The sequence below is a fragment of the Amblyraja radiata genome, chromosome 1 (assembly GCF_010909765.2).
Source record: "Amblyraja radiata isolate CabotCenter1 chromosome 1, sAmbRad1.1.pri, whole genome shotgun sequence".
NCBI lineage: Eukaryota > Metazoa > Chordata > Chondrichthyes > Rajiformes > Rajidae > Amblyraja > Amblyraja radiata.
Window position 1 is genome coordinate 132736885 of NC_045956.1, and position 17050 is coordinate 132753934.

Genomic DNA, 17050 nt, shown 5'->3' on the forward strand with positions numbered 1-17050 from the left:
GAATAGCTACTTCCCTACAGCCATCACGCTATTAAACCTGGCTCGGACAAAACTCTGATTGTTAAGTCAAGTCAAGTCAAGTCAAGTTTATTTGTCACATACACATACGAGATGTGCAGTGAAATGAAAGTGGCAATGCTCGCGGACTTTTGTGCAAAAGACAACAACCAAACAAACTATAAACACAATCATAACACACATATTCTTTTACATAATAAATAATGGAAGGAAAAACGTTCAGTAGAGTTAGTCCCTGGTGAGATAGGCGTTTACAGTCCGAATGGCCTCTGGGAAGAAACTCCTTCTCAACCTCTCCGTTCTCACCGCATGGCAACGGAGGCGTTTGCCTGACCGTAGCAGCTGGAACAGTCCGTTGCAGGGGTGGAAGGGGTCTCTCATGATATTGTTGGCTCTGGAGTTGCACCTCCTGATGTATAGTTCCTGCAGGGGGGCAAGTGAAGTTCCCATAGTGCGTTCGGCCAAACGCACTACTCTCTGCAGAGCCTTCTTGTCCTTGGCAGAGCAATTCCCAAACCAGATGGTAATGTTCCCGGACAAGATGCTTTCCACCGCCGCTGCGTAGAAACACTGGAGGATCCTCGGAGACACTCTGAATTTCCTCAATTGCCTGAGGTGGTAAAGGCGCTGCCTTGCCTTACTCACGAGTGCTGAGGCGTGTGATGCCCATGTCATATCCTCGGAGATGTGAACTCCCAGATATTTAAAACAGTTCACCCTATCCACAGGATCCCCATTTATCCTCAATGGAGTGTACGTCCTCGGATGATGTGCCCTCCTAAAGTCCATGATCAGCTCCTTCGTTTTTTTGATGTTCAAGAGGAGGCTGTTATCCTGGCACCAGAGTGCTAGATCAGCCACTTCCTCCCGGTAGGCCTTCTCGTCGTTGTCTGAGATCAGGCCCACCACCACAGTGTCATCAGCAAACTTAATTATAGAGTTGGAGCTGAACCTAGCCACACAGTCATGTGTGTACAGGGAGTACAATGGGGGCTGAGGACGCAACCCTGGGGCGATCCTGTGCTCAGGGTGAGGGACTTCGATGTATTCCCTCCCATCTTGACTACCTGGGGCCTGGCGGTGAGAAAGTCCAGGACCCAGGCACACAGGGAGGTGTTGAGCCCCAATTCCATTAGCTTCCCGGCCAGTCTGGTGGGGACTATCGTGTTGAAGGCTGAACTGTAGTCTATGAACAGCATCCTCACGTAGCCCCCCTTCTGGCTGTCCAGATGGGAGAGAGCGGTGTGCAAGACCTGGGAGACCGCATCGTCCGTGGATCTGTTCGGACGGTATGCGAACTGCAACGGGTCCATGTTCCGAGGGAGGAAGGTGCAGATGTGTTTCTTCACCAGCCTCTCAAAGCATTTCATGACTACCGAGGTAAGGGCCACCGGACGGTAGTCATTCAGACAGGCTGGGATTAATACCTATTATCTGTTATTTGCACTTTATCAGTTTATTTATTCATGTGTGTATATATTTATATAATGGTATATGGACACACTGATCTGTTTTGTAGTAAATGCCTACTATGTTCTGTGTGTTGAAGCAAAGCAAGAATTTCATTGTCCTATCAGGGACACATGACAATAAACTCATTTGAACTTGAACTTGGAAGGGACTACAGCAGAGGGATATTGGAGTAAAAGTACATAGTTCCCTGAAAGTGGTGGCACAGGTAGATTGGGTGGTGAAGAAGCCTCAAACACCCAAGAGCTATGGCAATAAGAAATGGATAATAACTGCCAGTCTTGTTACCTTGATCTAAATGAATTAAAAAATTAAAAACTTATAACAATCTAGGCATTGTTCTCAAAAGACAACTGTGTAATCCAATCAACAGATATTAGAACCTTAGCTTTCTCTACTTTGGTGAGAAATGCTACATTTTAAAATATCCCTTTGCTCTCATTCGTCATTTTTTCTGTAATCTTACTATAACATTAATCTCTATGATATGACACCATAATAAATTTCATTGTAATAAAACATCAACAGATTATACATCCAACAGAGAATACGCCACCTGATTCCACAGGCAATCTTGTAGGGAGTGCTTTTCCAGGAGTCTCCTTGTACTTGTTTCCCGTCTGGCAAAGTAATCGTTATTTGTTTGCTCTCTTTGCTTACACGCTCTGCCAGAATGGAGTCATTTTCTGCTTTGAGTTTGTTGTACAGTTCAAGTCGCTCATTGATGTAAGCTGGCCATGGATTCAACTAAACAGGAGCATAAAAGGGAAACTTAACTTTATTAGAAATCTTCAATACCATATGTGTAGGAAGGAACTGCAGATCTGGTTTACACCGAAAATAGACACAAAATGCTGGAGTAAGTCAACAGGATAGGCAGCACCTCTGGATAGAATGAATAGTTGGGTGACTTTAATCTACATATAGATTGGGCTAACCAAATTGCTAACAACACTGAGGAAGAGGATTTCATGGAGTGTATACGGGATGGTTTTCTAAGCCAATGTGTAGAGGAACCAACTAGAGGGAAGACCATCCTAGACTGGGTATTGTGTAATGAGAAAGTATTAGTTAGCAGTCCTGTTGTGCAAAGCCCCTTGGGCAACAGTGACCATAATATGATAGAATTCTGCAATAAGATGGAAAGTGACAGTTAATTCAGAGACAAGGGTCCTGAACATAAAGAAAGTAACTTTGATGGTATGAGACAGGAATTGGCTTGAATAGACTGGCAAACAATACTTAAAGGGTTGACAGTGGATATGCAATGGTAAAGATTTAAAGATCACATGGATGAATTACAACAATTGTTCATCCCTGTCTGGCGTAAAAATAAAATAGGGAAGGTGGCCCAACCGAGGCTAACGAGGGAAATTAGACATAGTATTAAATCCAAGGAGGAGGAAGCAGCAAACCAGAGGACTGGGAAATATTTAGAATTCAACAGAGGACAAAGGGGATAATTAAGAGGGGTAAAATAGAGCATGAAAGAAAGCTTACAGGGAATATAAAAACTGATTGTAAAAGCTTCTTTTGATATGTGGAGAGAAAAGATTAGTAAAGACAAATGTAGGTCCCTTCCAGTCAGAAACAGGTGAATTTATAATGGGGAAACATGGAAATGGCAGCAGTTAAAAAGTACTTTGGTTCTGTCTTCACTAAGGAAGACACAAACAATCTCCCAGAAATACTATGGGACCGAGGATTTAGTGGGAGGGAGGAACTGAAGGAAATCCACATTAGTCAGGAAATGGTGTTAGGTAAACTGTTGGGACTGAAGGCAGATAAATCCCCAGGGCCTGATGGTCTGCATCCCAGAGTACTCAAGGAGATGGCCTGAGAAATAATGGATGCATTGGTAATCTATCCAATGTTCTATAGATTCTGGAGCAGTTCCTGTGAACTGTAGGGTAGCTAATGTAACCTCACAGAGACAGGATCGGTCAAAGTCAGCATGGGGTAATGAAGGGGAAATCATGCTTGACTAATCTTCTGGAATTTGCATGGTGCCGCAGCGCTCATACTAGCAAGCTAGACGCCATCCTCAACAACACCATGCGGATCATCACCGGCTGCCTATTCCCTACTCCAACGGATCTTCTGCCGGTGCTCGCAGGTATTGCACCCGCCACACTTCGCAGAGTACTTCACTCATAGGCTGGTGTGCAAGGCCCCATCGGACTCCAAACATCCTCTGCACCACCTCGCCCAGGACTCACAGAAACAGGGACCTCAACGCCTGTCATCTAGTTGCCCCTTCTCCCGTCACACAGCGACACTCTGTGGCTCCGGTTTCAACACACAAGTAGCATGGAGAACCGGCTGGGAACAGACTTCGCAAACTCTGCAATTCATTGTTGCACCGAACACCACAGCCCTACCCGGCTCGGACCTGCCCCGCAAAGAGTGGGTCGCCCTGAACCGGCTCCGTACAGGGGTCAGCGGTTCAACGCCAACATGCATCGCTGGGGGCTGCGTTCGTCAGCAGCCTGCATGTGTGGAGCAGACCAGCAAACAGCGCAGCACGTCATTTTCAACTGCGATGTCCACCGCCGCCCTGGTGGAGGGGTAGACCTCACGGCCCTCGACAACAGCACATTGAACTGGCTACAGCGCCTGGAGGCCGTTACATAACCGCTGCTGCTTCAAACGCAAGAAGAAGGGGTAGGCCATTTAGGACTGAGATGAGGAAAATCTTTTTCAGCCAGAGAGTTGTGAATCTGTGGAATTCTCTGCCACAGAAGGCAGTGGAGGCCAATTCACTGGATGTATTCAAAAGTTAGATATAGCTCTTAGGGCTAATGGAATCAAGGGATATGGGGAGAAAGCAGAAACAGGGCACGGATTTTGGATGATCAGCCATGATCATATTTGTAATGTTTGAGACCACGTAAAGCCCTGTTGTGACTAGCACAAGCAGAAGGAAAACACGTCCGACATCTTGTAAGTATGATTTATTCTGCCCCACCCACGGACACTTCTCCAAGGTCACCTGCTCTCGATCACGAGGCACAGCCCTTTATATTAAAGGGGCACTGGCATTTACATATACATCACATCTCCCCCTTTACTTTAATTACAATTCTCCCCCTTCCCTTAAATTACCTTACATCCCCCCCCTTCAACGTTGGTCAAAATTAATAACTTGAACCTTAATGAATTTAATGTGGATAAAGTACCACAAATAACACAGTGCTCGTCATACTACAAAACTATAAAAAAATTGCCCAACAATTTTACATAACAAGTCGAGTTGGGGGTTTTGACAATCGCCCACTTCTCGTGCAAGTCGTCTTTCCAACTCATTCTGTGTCGTATTTCTGTTGTGTGCGAGTGTGGCTTGGCTCGCTTTGAGCCGATTCCCCCACCACAGACCCTTGTGATGCGGCCTGTGATAGTTCGCTTGAGTTTGGGAGACTAGCTCCTTCTGGGTGAGGGGTTCCTCCTTGTGGGAGAGTGTTCGCACTTGTCTGCTGCGTGTTGCCAGGGCATGGCTCAGCTGCATCGTGCGCAGGTCGTATGTCCTTCCTGTTCCTGCGGAACTCTGTACCGCTCGGTGTAGAGATGACGTAGCTCCGAGGGGACAGGTTTTCTCTTGCAATACAGCCGCGTTGCCACTCAGTTGGTTTGGCATGAAACCATAGCTGTTGTTGTTCCAGGCGCGGCTTCGGCTCGACGCTTGCCTTCACATTGAAGTATGCTGCCTGTTTTTCTTGTCGGATGTCCAGTTGTGGTCCCATGGGAGGGACATGATGAGGCAGTAAGAGTGATAGAGGCGATGGCAATTTGCTTCTTAACAGTCTACTCTTCAGTAACTGTGAGGGGGCATAGCCGCCTGTCCCATCAAGTGGGGTGTTGCGGTATTCGAGGATGGCGTACATCGGGTCACGGCCGCTGCGTTTGGCTTTCCTCATGATACCTTTTATAGTTTGCACACAGCGCTCTATCTGCCCGTTGCTCTGTGGATATATGGGACTTGAGGTGACATGGGCATATTCCCAGACATCCTGGAACCTACGAAACTCAGCACAGACAAATTGTCTCGCGTTGTCAGTCATCACCAAGTCAGGAATGCCATTCCGGGCAAACATGCCCTTCATCTCACGTATCACCGAATGTGACGTCATGTCTGTCAGTTGCGCTATTTCTGGGTACTTGGAGTAATAGTCCACTACAAGCAAATGGTCAACTCCATCCAGATGGAAGATGTCCGCGCCGACCTTAGACCAAGGTCTGCTGGGGATGAAGTGTGGTTGGAGCGGCTCGCTTGCTTGTGCTTTCCTTGTCGCCTGGCATATCGAGCAATTTCCCAGTGTCCTCAATCTGTGCGTTCATTCCTGGCCACGCAAATAAATTGCGGGCTCGATGTTTAAGTTTCACTACTCCCAGATGTGATTCATGTAGCGCGTTCAGCATCTGCCTCCGCATGCTTTGGGGGACTATGATTCGGTTTTCCCTCAAGACTAATCCATCAACTTCAACCAGCTCGTCATGGTATGTATGAAACGGAGTCAAGTCCGAGGGCAGATCACGCCTGTTACTAGGTCAACCCTTCCTTATATACTCGCACAAGTGTCAGGGTTCGATCTTTCTTTATTTCAGCCTTGAACTGCGCAAAGCGCTCGTCTGACATGTGTAGGATGGCTTCTACAGCATGTATCACGTTCGGCAGTGCGGTGTACTCTTCCACAGGTGTGTTTGCACTGGGCAGCCGGCTCAGGGCACCGGGGCAAACATTTCCCGTCCCGGCTTCCACCGTATTTCCAGGTCGTACCGTAGCAGGTGCATTCGCATGCGTTGGAGTCTGAGGCTTAATTTGTGTAGTGGCTTGGCGAGCAAGCCTACTAATGGCTTGTGGTCAATAAGAATTACTGTGCACTGGCCAACAATGAAGTCATGAAACTTTCTGCATGCATACAGTATGGAGCACAGCTCCTTCTCTATAGTTGCATAGTTGCGCGTCAAATTTTGAGAACCATTCTGCCTTCGGCATGCGGGCTGCAATGTTCTCGAACGTCGGCATTGGGAAATGCTCCCTACGAATGGCCGCATTGAGGTCACGTGGGTCAAGGCATATGCGAACTTCACCATTAGGTTTACTAACCACAGTCATTGAATTCACCCAATCTGTCGGTTCACTCACGGGCTTTATGACTCCCAAGCTTTCCATGCGCTCTAATTCGGCTTTGACCTTATCCCTGATCTTATAGGGGATAGTGCATGGCGGGTTTTGCTTAGGTTGTACGTTCTCTTGCAGCGCTATGTTGTACTCGTGTCTTTTTAGCCTTCCCAGCCCTTGGGAAATCTCACGGTTTTCCTCAATGATCCTTGCAGTGTATGATGGGCTCGCACTCACGCTATCAACCGCCTCCTTTCGCACAAGAAGCCCTAACTTTTCACACGTTAGTTTCCCAAATATGGGTTTCACATTCCCCATCACTATTTGAAAGACAACCCTGTGTTCTTTCTTACCTACTTTGACGTTCCCTTTTGCCTGCCCCACGGGCTTCATTGTATGTCCAGAATAGGACCTGTGTCACGTTCGTCTTTAGTAAGTCAAGACCAGTCTTTCTGAACAAGTGCTCTGGCAGGATGTCCACTTGAGCTCCAGAGTCAAGTTTGAACTCAATGTTCACATTGTTGATGCTGCACATCTGTCCCCATTCACACGTCGACCCAATCACAGCATCAGTCACGGCGTCAATGTAGAAGACATCAACCTCGTCGTCCACTGGCTCAGGCAGCGGTGAGGCGTTCATCTGGAACTCGACGTTGCGGACGTCACGGCTCCAGTCCCCAGCCTTTTGGCTGATTCGCCGGTCATATTGTCGGGGACGTGGGCGGCTGTTGGGCGCTCTATTTACCGGACAGTCGGGGGATCTGGAAAGATGTCCAATCTCTCCGCAGGTATAATATCTCATGTACTGAGCAGGGCAGTAGTTGCCTTTATGCCCGCGGGTGCATGACCAGCAGACGGTATCCTTACCAGAATCACGATTTCTGTCTGTGGTTGTCTGGGTCGCGAATCCCTGCCTCGGCCCCAAGGCCGACTGGCACTGTCCCGTTTCACATAATCAACTGTCTCTTCGGTTTCGATGGCAGTTGGGGCAATCTGCTTCATCTGTTCGGCTGCTGCTTCAGCTATCAGACACATGTCACTGCATTTTTCCAGTGTTAAATCATCGCATTGTAGTAGTTTTTCCCGGAGCGGCTGGCTGGTGATGCCGCAGACAATTCTGTCTCGTAGCAATGAGTCATGGATAATGCCAAACTCACAATCTTTGGCTAAAGACTTCACTGCAGTCAGGTAGCTGGAGAAGGTCTCCCCTCGCCGCTGATTACGTGTATTAAAGACATATCTTGAGACAGTTAAGTTCTTTTTTGGTTCACAGTATGTCTGAAACTTATCCTTCATGGGTTGTATTTTGTCAGTTTCCTCCTGGGTAAACGCAAAGGTCTCATAAATCTCCTGAGCTGCCGGCCCGGCTACGTGGAGGAATGTTGGTTTGAGACCACGTAAGGCCCTGTTGTGACTAGCACAAGCAGAAGGAAAACACGTCCGACATCTTGTAAGTATGATTTATTCTGCCCACCCACGGACATTTCTCCAAGGTCACCTGCTCTCGATCACGAGGCACAGCCCTTTATATTAAAGGGGCACTGGCATTTACATATACATCACAATATTGAATGGCAGTGCTGGCTCGAAGTGCCGAATGGCCTACTCCCGCACCTATTTTCTGTTTCTGTGTTTCAATGTTTCGGGTCGAGGCCCTTCTGCAGACTGTCTGGTGTCTGAAGAAGGATCTCAGCTAGAAACATCACCCGTTTCTTCTATCCAAAGATGCTGACTATCCCGCTGTTACTCCTGCATTTTGCGTCTATCTCAATACCGTCACAGCTGGATTAAGAACGCTTCTGTGATAATGAACTTGATGAAGCAACACACTGTTAACAACATTGCTACCCATTTTCAGTTAAGACTGCAGGTTTGTAGTCCTTGGCTCAAAATAAGTCAAAGTAAAATGAAACAATACCTCGATCACAATTATTTCTCACAAATATTTGCAGTTAGTTACCAACTTATCTGTAGTAGTTATTTATGACAATTACTTATTAAAGTTTGTTGAATCTGTTTACTGCATGATCCAGCATAAATATATTCTCAATCTTTCCGCAATATTCCCACCATTAAGCAATGTGTTCGGAATCAAAACCACTATATGTATGCAAAAAGGTTTACTTTTACTTGTAAGATCCTCTTTGAAATAATTTTCAAAAACAGTATGGAGATAGATGCAGCAAAATAAGGAAAATGTTTTAGAGCCGTTGTACACCCAACATAATAAATAAAAGAACCAAAATGTCAGTTCAATGCTTGTTAAAAATATTTAAGGTAATCCTGACGATTACCAATAGCTACATTCAACCAGTTTTGTACTTTAGAAAACAGCAATGAATTAATAGTCACCTCAATTCTCTTTGTATCACCACTTTCTTTATTAGATGATTTCTTATGCACCCCTTTAACCTGAAAGCAAAAATATAATAAAAATCTTAAGAATTAGCACATAATATAGAATAATCACATAACATATACACTCTCCTTAGTCTCAGAAGGAGCCTTAATAAGTAATATAACTGGAACTCCTGGTTACAAGGAGGAAATTGGAGCCTTACACATTTATGACTAATCACACATTCATCCTTGTAGGCGAATTTTCAAAACTACTATTTCACTGGTGGAATCCAATGGTTTAAGAATTTTCCGGTAGTCCAGTTGCACATTCCCCCCCTTCCCGATTATTTTTTTCTTCATAGACTTTGCCCGATTCTTGGAAGTCCTTTCGCAACCACTGGTATCAAATCGGGGTATTTAACTACAGTCTAGTAATTTTTACAAGGTAAATGCAATATCATTTGCTGACATCCAATTCTGGGACGAGCACCAGTCAGAATTGATAATCCCTATTTTTTCTAGTTTAGAAATGCAGCGTAGAAACAGGCCCTTTGGCCCACCGAGTCGGTACCGCCCCTCACATTAACACTATCCTACACACACTAGGGACAATTTATATTTATAGACCACCAGGGGTGCCGGGGAGATGGCCGCCCTGCCAACAGTCTGTTCGTTTTTTCATTCTTTTTGTTATTTTTTAGTTTGTTAAAAGTTTTTGTTTTAATGTTCTTCAGTTTGTTTTATGTGGGGGGAGGGGGAGGGGATCGGGGGAAACTTTTTTTCAAGTTTTTACCTTCCCGGAGATGTGATCAATTTTCGGATCACCTTCTCCGGGCTCTGCGGCCTTTCATCGATGGAGCTGGAGGCCACCTCGTACTTTTGTGTGCCCCACCGCGGGACGCGGAAGTAACATCGGAGCGGATCCCTTGCCTGGGATCGCTCCCACCGCGACATCAACACCAAGGGCTCGCAGTCTCGGGTGAGGCCGAGTCGGGAGCTCCAATATCGCGGAAGGTTCAACCAGCCCCGACGCAAGGTTTGATCGCCCGGCGCGGGGGAGCTGACATCCCCCCCGATGCGGGAGCGGATCAACTCGACGCGGAGGGCCCAAACGCCGACGGCTACGGGAGCCAAAATCATTCCGTCAACAGAGGCTCAAGGCCCACGACCGAGGAAGAACTAAAGGAAGAGACTTGAACTTTATTTCGCCTTCCATCACAGCGAGGAAAGTGTAGGAGTCACTGTGGGTGGAAGTTCATGTTAAAATGTGTTTTTGAGTGATCTGTTACTTTTAATTCTATGACTGACCAGGCCAATAAATTCCTGGTATGTTGCAAACATACTTGGTGAATAAAGTGTGATTGATCCTGATATTTATACCAAGTCAATTAACCTACAAACCCACACGTCTTTGGCATGGAAACCGGGGAACCCAGAGAAAACCCACACGGTCACGGGGAGAACGTGCAAACTCCATACAGACAGCACCCGTAGCCAGGATCGAACTCAGGTCTTTGGTGCCGCAAGCACTGTAAGGCAGCAACTCTACCACAGCGCCACCATGCTGCCCTCAGATCTTAATTAAGGCAGCTATGAGCAAACTAAAATTAATGCGTATAACTCGTTTGCAAAACAGGAAATAACAACCAGGCCTGGTCCAAATTGACATCGCTCTTGGGGTGATGCTGCATTAATTGTTGGAATTAGCTGCAACCTGTCAAGGCAGAATATCCATCAGCAGTAATAATGGGGACACAAGGAACTGCAGATATGGAATCTTGAGCAAAACACAAAGTGCTGGAGTAATTTAGCATCTGTGGAGGGTGTGGATGGTCGACCTTTCGGGTCTGACTACGGGGTGAGGGAACCTAGAAGAGAGGAGTGTGCGGGGCAAAGCCTGGCGAGTGATGATGGATAGATACACGAGAGTAGCAGGAATCACAGAGGGGAAGCAGAGAAAGGGGATTTCACAGAACTCCCATTGGAGAGAGAAGGGGAACCTGCGGTTAGAAGCGTGTGCACCACCACCACCACCAGCACTACCAAGTACCAACCAACCAGCACTACCAGCAGTACCACCACCACCACCATCAGCAGTACCACCACCAGATGGGCCACACGCCGCCGCCACACGCCAGCACCACCACCACCACCCGCACCACCACCACCAGCAGCACCACCAGCATCAACAGCACCACCACCACCAGCAATACCACCAGCACCAGTACCACCGGCACCACCACCAGCATCAACAGCACCACCACCACCAGCAGCAGCACCAGCAGCACCAGCAGCACCTCCACCACCACCAGCAGTACCACCAGCAGCACCTCCATCACCAGGTGGGACAGGGAGGCGGACGAAGGGACGAGCCCCTCATCTTGACATTTGAGCGCAATAGGTTCCGCGCCGCCACGAAGCCGGATCTAAGACACAAAATGCTGGAGTAACTCAGCGGGACGGGCAGCATCTCTGGAGAGAAGGGATGGGAGAAGTGTCGGGTCCCTTGTGTGTCTATCTTCGTTAAACCAGCATCTACAGTTCTTTCCTCCACTCTTCGCTGCCCGGCCCGGCCCGGCCGCAGGAAGCCGGTGACCAGGGGCCGACGATGCCGAGAGGACAGTTCTACTGTGTCCAGGGGGGCCGAATGGGCCACACGCCGCCGCCGCCGCCGCCATCTCCACTCACCGCATCCTTCACCTCCATGGCCTCCATCTGCTCGGCCACCCGCTCCATTCCGCGCCGCGCACCAACCGGGCTGATGCAACACACCGGCGCCCAGTGCAACCCAACCTGCTGCCCGCCCCGGCCTGAGTGACGGTGCCGCCGCCCAATACAAACCCGTGCCTCTCCCGGGGAACCGCCTGAGCGTCGAGCGCCGGCCAATCAGAGCCGGCAAACCCGGCATGTGGGCGGGCCTTCCGGCAAGTTTGGTTGAGAGGGATGTTTGAGTGGGTCAGGGCCAAAGATCTTATAGCGGAGCGCGCCTGGACTCGACGTCACTCACCCACAGGCGCTGGTTTACACCAAAGATACTAGTGCTTCGCAGGTATATGGGACTAGGGGAGATTATGTGTTCGGCACGGACTAGAGGGGTCGAGATGGCCTGTTTCCGTGCTGTAATTGTTATATGGTTATATGGTTATATGCTGGAGGATAGACACAAAGTGTTGGAGTATCTCAGCGGGACAGGCCGGCAGCATCAGCACCACTGGAGGGAAGGAATGGGGGACGTTTCGGGTCGAGACCCCCGTACCTTCAGACTGAGAGTCAGGGGAGGGGGAGACACAGAGATAAGGAAGGGGAAGGTGTGAACACGAGACATCAAAGGAAATGGAGTTGAAGGAAGATCATTGCTAGCTAGGAGAAGTTGACAACGAAGCAAACGATAAAAATTTCATAGAGGGGGAGCAGCGAGAGAGAATGTTGCAGAACTCTTGTTGGGGAGAGGAGGAGAACTTCTTCACAGTAGTCATACCTTGAGGAGATTTCGCATTGGAGCAGACGAAATGTGTAGCACATTTGAATAAGGGTCTTGACCCGAAACGTCGCCCATTCCTTCTATCCAGAGAGGCTGCCTGTCCCACTGAGTGACACCAGCATTTTGTGTTTATCTTCGCCTTGATGCCACCTGCAGAAGGCCAAGGGGCTGGGCCCCGGGAGCGCGAGAGCATTGCGCTCCTGCGTGTCCGGACCTTACCGTCACCAGTTAGGGCAGTTGGACACTGATCTCAGAAAAGACACCCCAAAATCTATTGCCATTGCAAATTCCCCCCTTTCCTGTAACAAGCAATCTGTGAGCCCAACAGCATCGGCTCTTTTCCAGGCTTCGGCTGCAGGGAATCCCTGTGGTTGCAGTGACAAACGGCGGAAACCGCTGGATCGACCTAACAGCAAAGAACATTGCCCAAACACAAAATCTTGCTGTTATTTTAAATATTTTACAATAGGTGAAATAAAGAATGGGATGTAGGCTGGATTTAGATAGAAATTCAAATTATGGGAATGGAATCATTCATCTGTGATCCCAATACACAAATGCGAGCAAGAGAAGTTAGGTGATAATTATACTTTCTTAGATCTAATCACCTCATGCAACAAGGCATAACGTTTCTGAGCTCAACTATGTGCTATGTTAACTATTGCTCTCTTCAGAACTGCCTCCTGATCAGAATACTACAACATTTGTAGTTTTTTATTTGCTTGCATTGAACTATAACATTTCAGTGCAGTTCACAAATACCGGTCATATCATTGGACGCTGCAGATTTTGCTGGTAAATGTTGCAAAACTAGTTTGTTTATTGCTGTCATGTGCACCGAGCTATAGTGCAAAACTTTGTGTATGTTATCCAATCAGATTAGATAATAAATTGAATCGTCAACCTCAATGGATAGAGCAAATGGAAAGATACAGTTGGCCTGTTTTCACGCTGTATGACTCTATACAGAGTACAGAATATAGTTTGAAGATAGACACACAAAGCTGGAGTAACTCAGTGGGACAGACAGCATCTCTGGAGAAATGCGTGATGTTTCGGGTCGGGACCCTTCTTCAGAGATGCTGCTGAGTTACTCCAGCTTTTTGTGTCTATCTTTGGTTTAAACCAGCATCTGCAGTACCTCCTTACACAGAATATAGTTCTCAGCACTGTAGTATACCAATTCCTGAGATAAAGTCCAATGTTTGCAACGGGTGGTCTGGCAAAAGCCATTGCTATCATCGAGTTACCAGCACCCACAGATGTGCTTGAGTCTGCAGAGATTCCTTGGCATAGTAAACTACCTGGGCAAATTTATTCTGAATTTCAGTTAAATATCGGCCCCACTGCACCAGCTTACCCACAAAGACACTGTTATGGCTTGGCACGAGCAACAGCAGAGGGCGTTTGACACTCTTAAGCAGCAAATGTCTTGTGCCCCCACTCTCGCTTATTTTAATCCTAAACTACCGGTCACACTGAATTGTGATGCTTCACAGTACGGACTAGGTGCAGCCTGTCTCCAAGGTGACGGTAGCGGCAACAAGCCTGTTGCTTATGCTTCGCGCACCATGACTGACACGGAACAACGCTACGCCCAAATTGAAAAGGAGTTGCTAGCAGTCGTTTCCGCATGCAAGAAGTTTAATGACTTTATCTATGGACATACGGTCACGATTGAAACTGACCACCAACCCCTGGTCAGCAACCGAAACATGCCTCTCCAGGACGCCTTCAACAGATGTTACTTCAGCTTCAAAAGTATGATATTGCCCTGACCTACAAACGTGGCAAGGACATGCACCTGGCTGACACCCTCTCGCATGCTCCCCGAAAGACCTGTGAGGGTCCGCCCTCACCGGATGACGACTTTGTGGTAATGACTGCTGCTGACAGTACCTTACGGTCACTCGCCTCCGTCATTAAGCGCGGCTGGCCTGACAAGCATTACAATGTACCATTTCCAGTTCGACCTTTCTTTGCCATCCATGATGAACTAGTACTACAAGATGGTATTATCGTAAAAGGCCACAAGGCTGTAGTTCCCGCTTCTCTACACAGCAAGTATTTTGACGCTGTCCATGCAGGGCACCCGAGCACTGATGTAACCTTCCTGTGAGCAAAAAACATGTTTTAAGTAAGTAAGTAAGTTTATTGACCAAGTATTCACATACAAGGAATTTGCCTTGGTGCTCTGCCCACAAGTAACAACATGACATACAGTGACAGTTACGAATAACTCAGAAAACACTAAACATTAATAATAATAAAACATTAATGATAAAACACCATTGATCAAGCATGTGAATCAACAAAATACCAGATCAAAGGGAGGCTACAGATTCTTGGCTGTTGAGTAGAGCAACTACTTGTGGATAAAACTGGCCTGCTATGGCTGAATACATTCTCGAGAATGTGGCATAGAAACATAGAAACATAGAAAATAGGTGCAGGAGGAGGCCATTCGGCCCTTCGAGCCAGCACCGCCATTCATTGTGATCATGGCTGATCGTCCCCTATCAATAACCCGTGCCTGCCTTCTCACCATATCCCTTGACTCCACTAGCCCCTAGAGCTCTATCTAACTCTCTCTTAAATCATCCAGTGACTTGGCATCCACTGCCCTCTGTGGCAGGGAATTTCATAAATTCACAACTCTCTGGGTGAAAACTCTCTCACCTCAGTCTTAAATTACCTCGCCTTTATTGTAAGACTGTGGCCCCTGGTTCTGGACTCGCCCAACATTGGAACATTTTTCCTGCATCTAGCTTGACCAGTCCTTTTATAATTGTATATGTTTCTATAAGATCCCCCCTCATCTTTCTAAACTCCAGTGAATACAAGCCTAGTCTTTTCAATCTTTCCTCATATGACAGTCCCGCCATCCCAGGGATCAATCTCGTAAACCTATGCTGCACTGCTTCAATCACAAGGATGTCCTTCCTCAAATTAGGAGACCAAAACTGTACACAATACTCCAGATGTGGTCTCACCAGAGCCCTATACAACTGCAGAACCTCTTTACTCCTATACTGAAATCCTCTTGTTATGAAGGCCAACATTCCATTAGCTTTCTCCACTGCCTGCTGTACCTGTAAGCCAACTTTCAGTGACCGGTGTACAAGGACGCCGAGGTCTTGCTGCACCTCCCCCTTACCTAACCTAACCCTTGAGATAATAATCTGCCCCCTTGTTTTTTGCCGCCAAAGTGGATAACCTCACATTTATCTATATTATACTCAGGGACGGATTTACGTATAAGCTAGACAAGCTTAAGTTTAGGGCCTCGAGATCTAGGGGGGCCTCTGCTCGCTGCACCAAGGTGTGTTAAACTTTTGAGATAGTGGCGTTGTTACAAACCCTAACATCGGTGGCGCTGTGCGATAGTGGCGTTACAAACCCTAACATCGGTGGCGCTATGCTTGTGATTCTGGAGGCTTTGGTGGTGTGAGGGGGAGGGATTAAAATGCAGGTGAGGTATATATTCGTTGTGGAGAGGAATTTGCTCCACAGATCCTTGGATCATTGGAAGTGCAGGACAAAGCAAAAGGCATGTAGTTTATTTAACCCTTCTCCCCTGCCGAACCTCGCCGCCGCACTGGGGGCCTACACACCTCACCGCCGCACCTGGGGCGGACTCACCTCGCCGCCCTACCGACCATCCGCCCACCGGGACCTCCCACGCTTTGCTCGCCACTCCACTGCCCTCCAGCAGCCCACAACCGTCGCCTTACCTGCAGCCTGGACTCGGCACCGGGCCTGAGGTTTCCACCAAAGATACTAGAGGAGCTCCTCTAGTATCTTTGGTTTCTACGCTGCAGATTCCCACTCCCCTTGGTTTGACTACGCTGGGTTATAATGCTAGTCCCCTCAACTCTGGTAACCTCAGTGGCTGTTCCACTGGGTCTTCCCCATTCCCCTCAAACCATGTGACCCCAGCTCTTCCCCACCCACACTACAGTCCTCATACCCCTCTACCCCCTGACCATCCACCGGACATCACTTCGGCCTCAGCCCACTCACCTGCCTTCCCCTGGCCCCAACCCCCATCCCTGCCGTGTGTTCACCATCCCCCGCTGACCTCCCCCTCTCAGATACCGAACGGTTTGTCGGCAGCAGAGGCCTCACCTTTGTCCCTTCCATCGGCCGATAATTAGTAAGTTTTGAATTGGTCTACCAAACTGCTTTGTGAGTTTGTTTGTTAAGAAGTGAACCTGTTTGCTTAGTTATAAGTTACACTTTTTCAAGCAGATTTGATTCAGATTTGATTCAGGTTTTGCAATATAATTCTCAATAAGTAACAATTCACAGGAATGCCATGTTGACCTACTTAACAAGAAAGCGAGGGCCAACGTTAACAGGAACAATTAAAGCAGAGCAGCAGTACTGGCGGCATGTCATGGAGAGAATTGTTGCCGTAATATGCACTCTTGCAGAACGAGGCTTACCATTCAGAGGAGACAATGAACAATTTGGATCTCCAAATAACGGCAATTATCTTGTTTAAGAAGGAACTGTAGATGCTAGAAAATCGAAGGTACACAAAAATGCTGGAGAAACTCAGCGGGTGCAGCAGCATCTATGGAGGGTTTGAAGAAGGGTTTTGGCCCAAAACGTTGCCT

At 47.7% G+C, this 17050-nt stretch overlaps 1 protein-coding gene across 1 annotated transcript in view; it reads right to left on the reverse strand.

The window, feature by feature from the left end:
- tars1 (threonyl-tRNA synthetase 1) overlaps positions 1-11774 on the reverse strand; it is a 49864-nt gene extending 38090 nt beyond the window's left edge. Inside the window, exons 1-3 of the mRNA XM_033031012.1 lie at positions 11636-11774; positions 8960-9019; positions 2045-2235 (exon numbers count right to left, since the gene is read on the reverse strand). Coding sequence (XP_032886903.1) covers positions 2045-2235; positions 8960-9019; positions 11636-11683 — 299 coding nt within the window. The 5' untranslated portion in view covers positions 11684-11774. The remainder of the gene's footprint in view (positions 1-2044; positions 2236-8959; positions 9020-11635) is intronic.
- Between the last annotated feature and the right edge of the window lie 5276 nt (positions 11775-17050).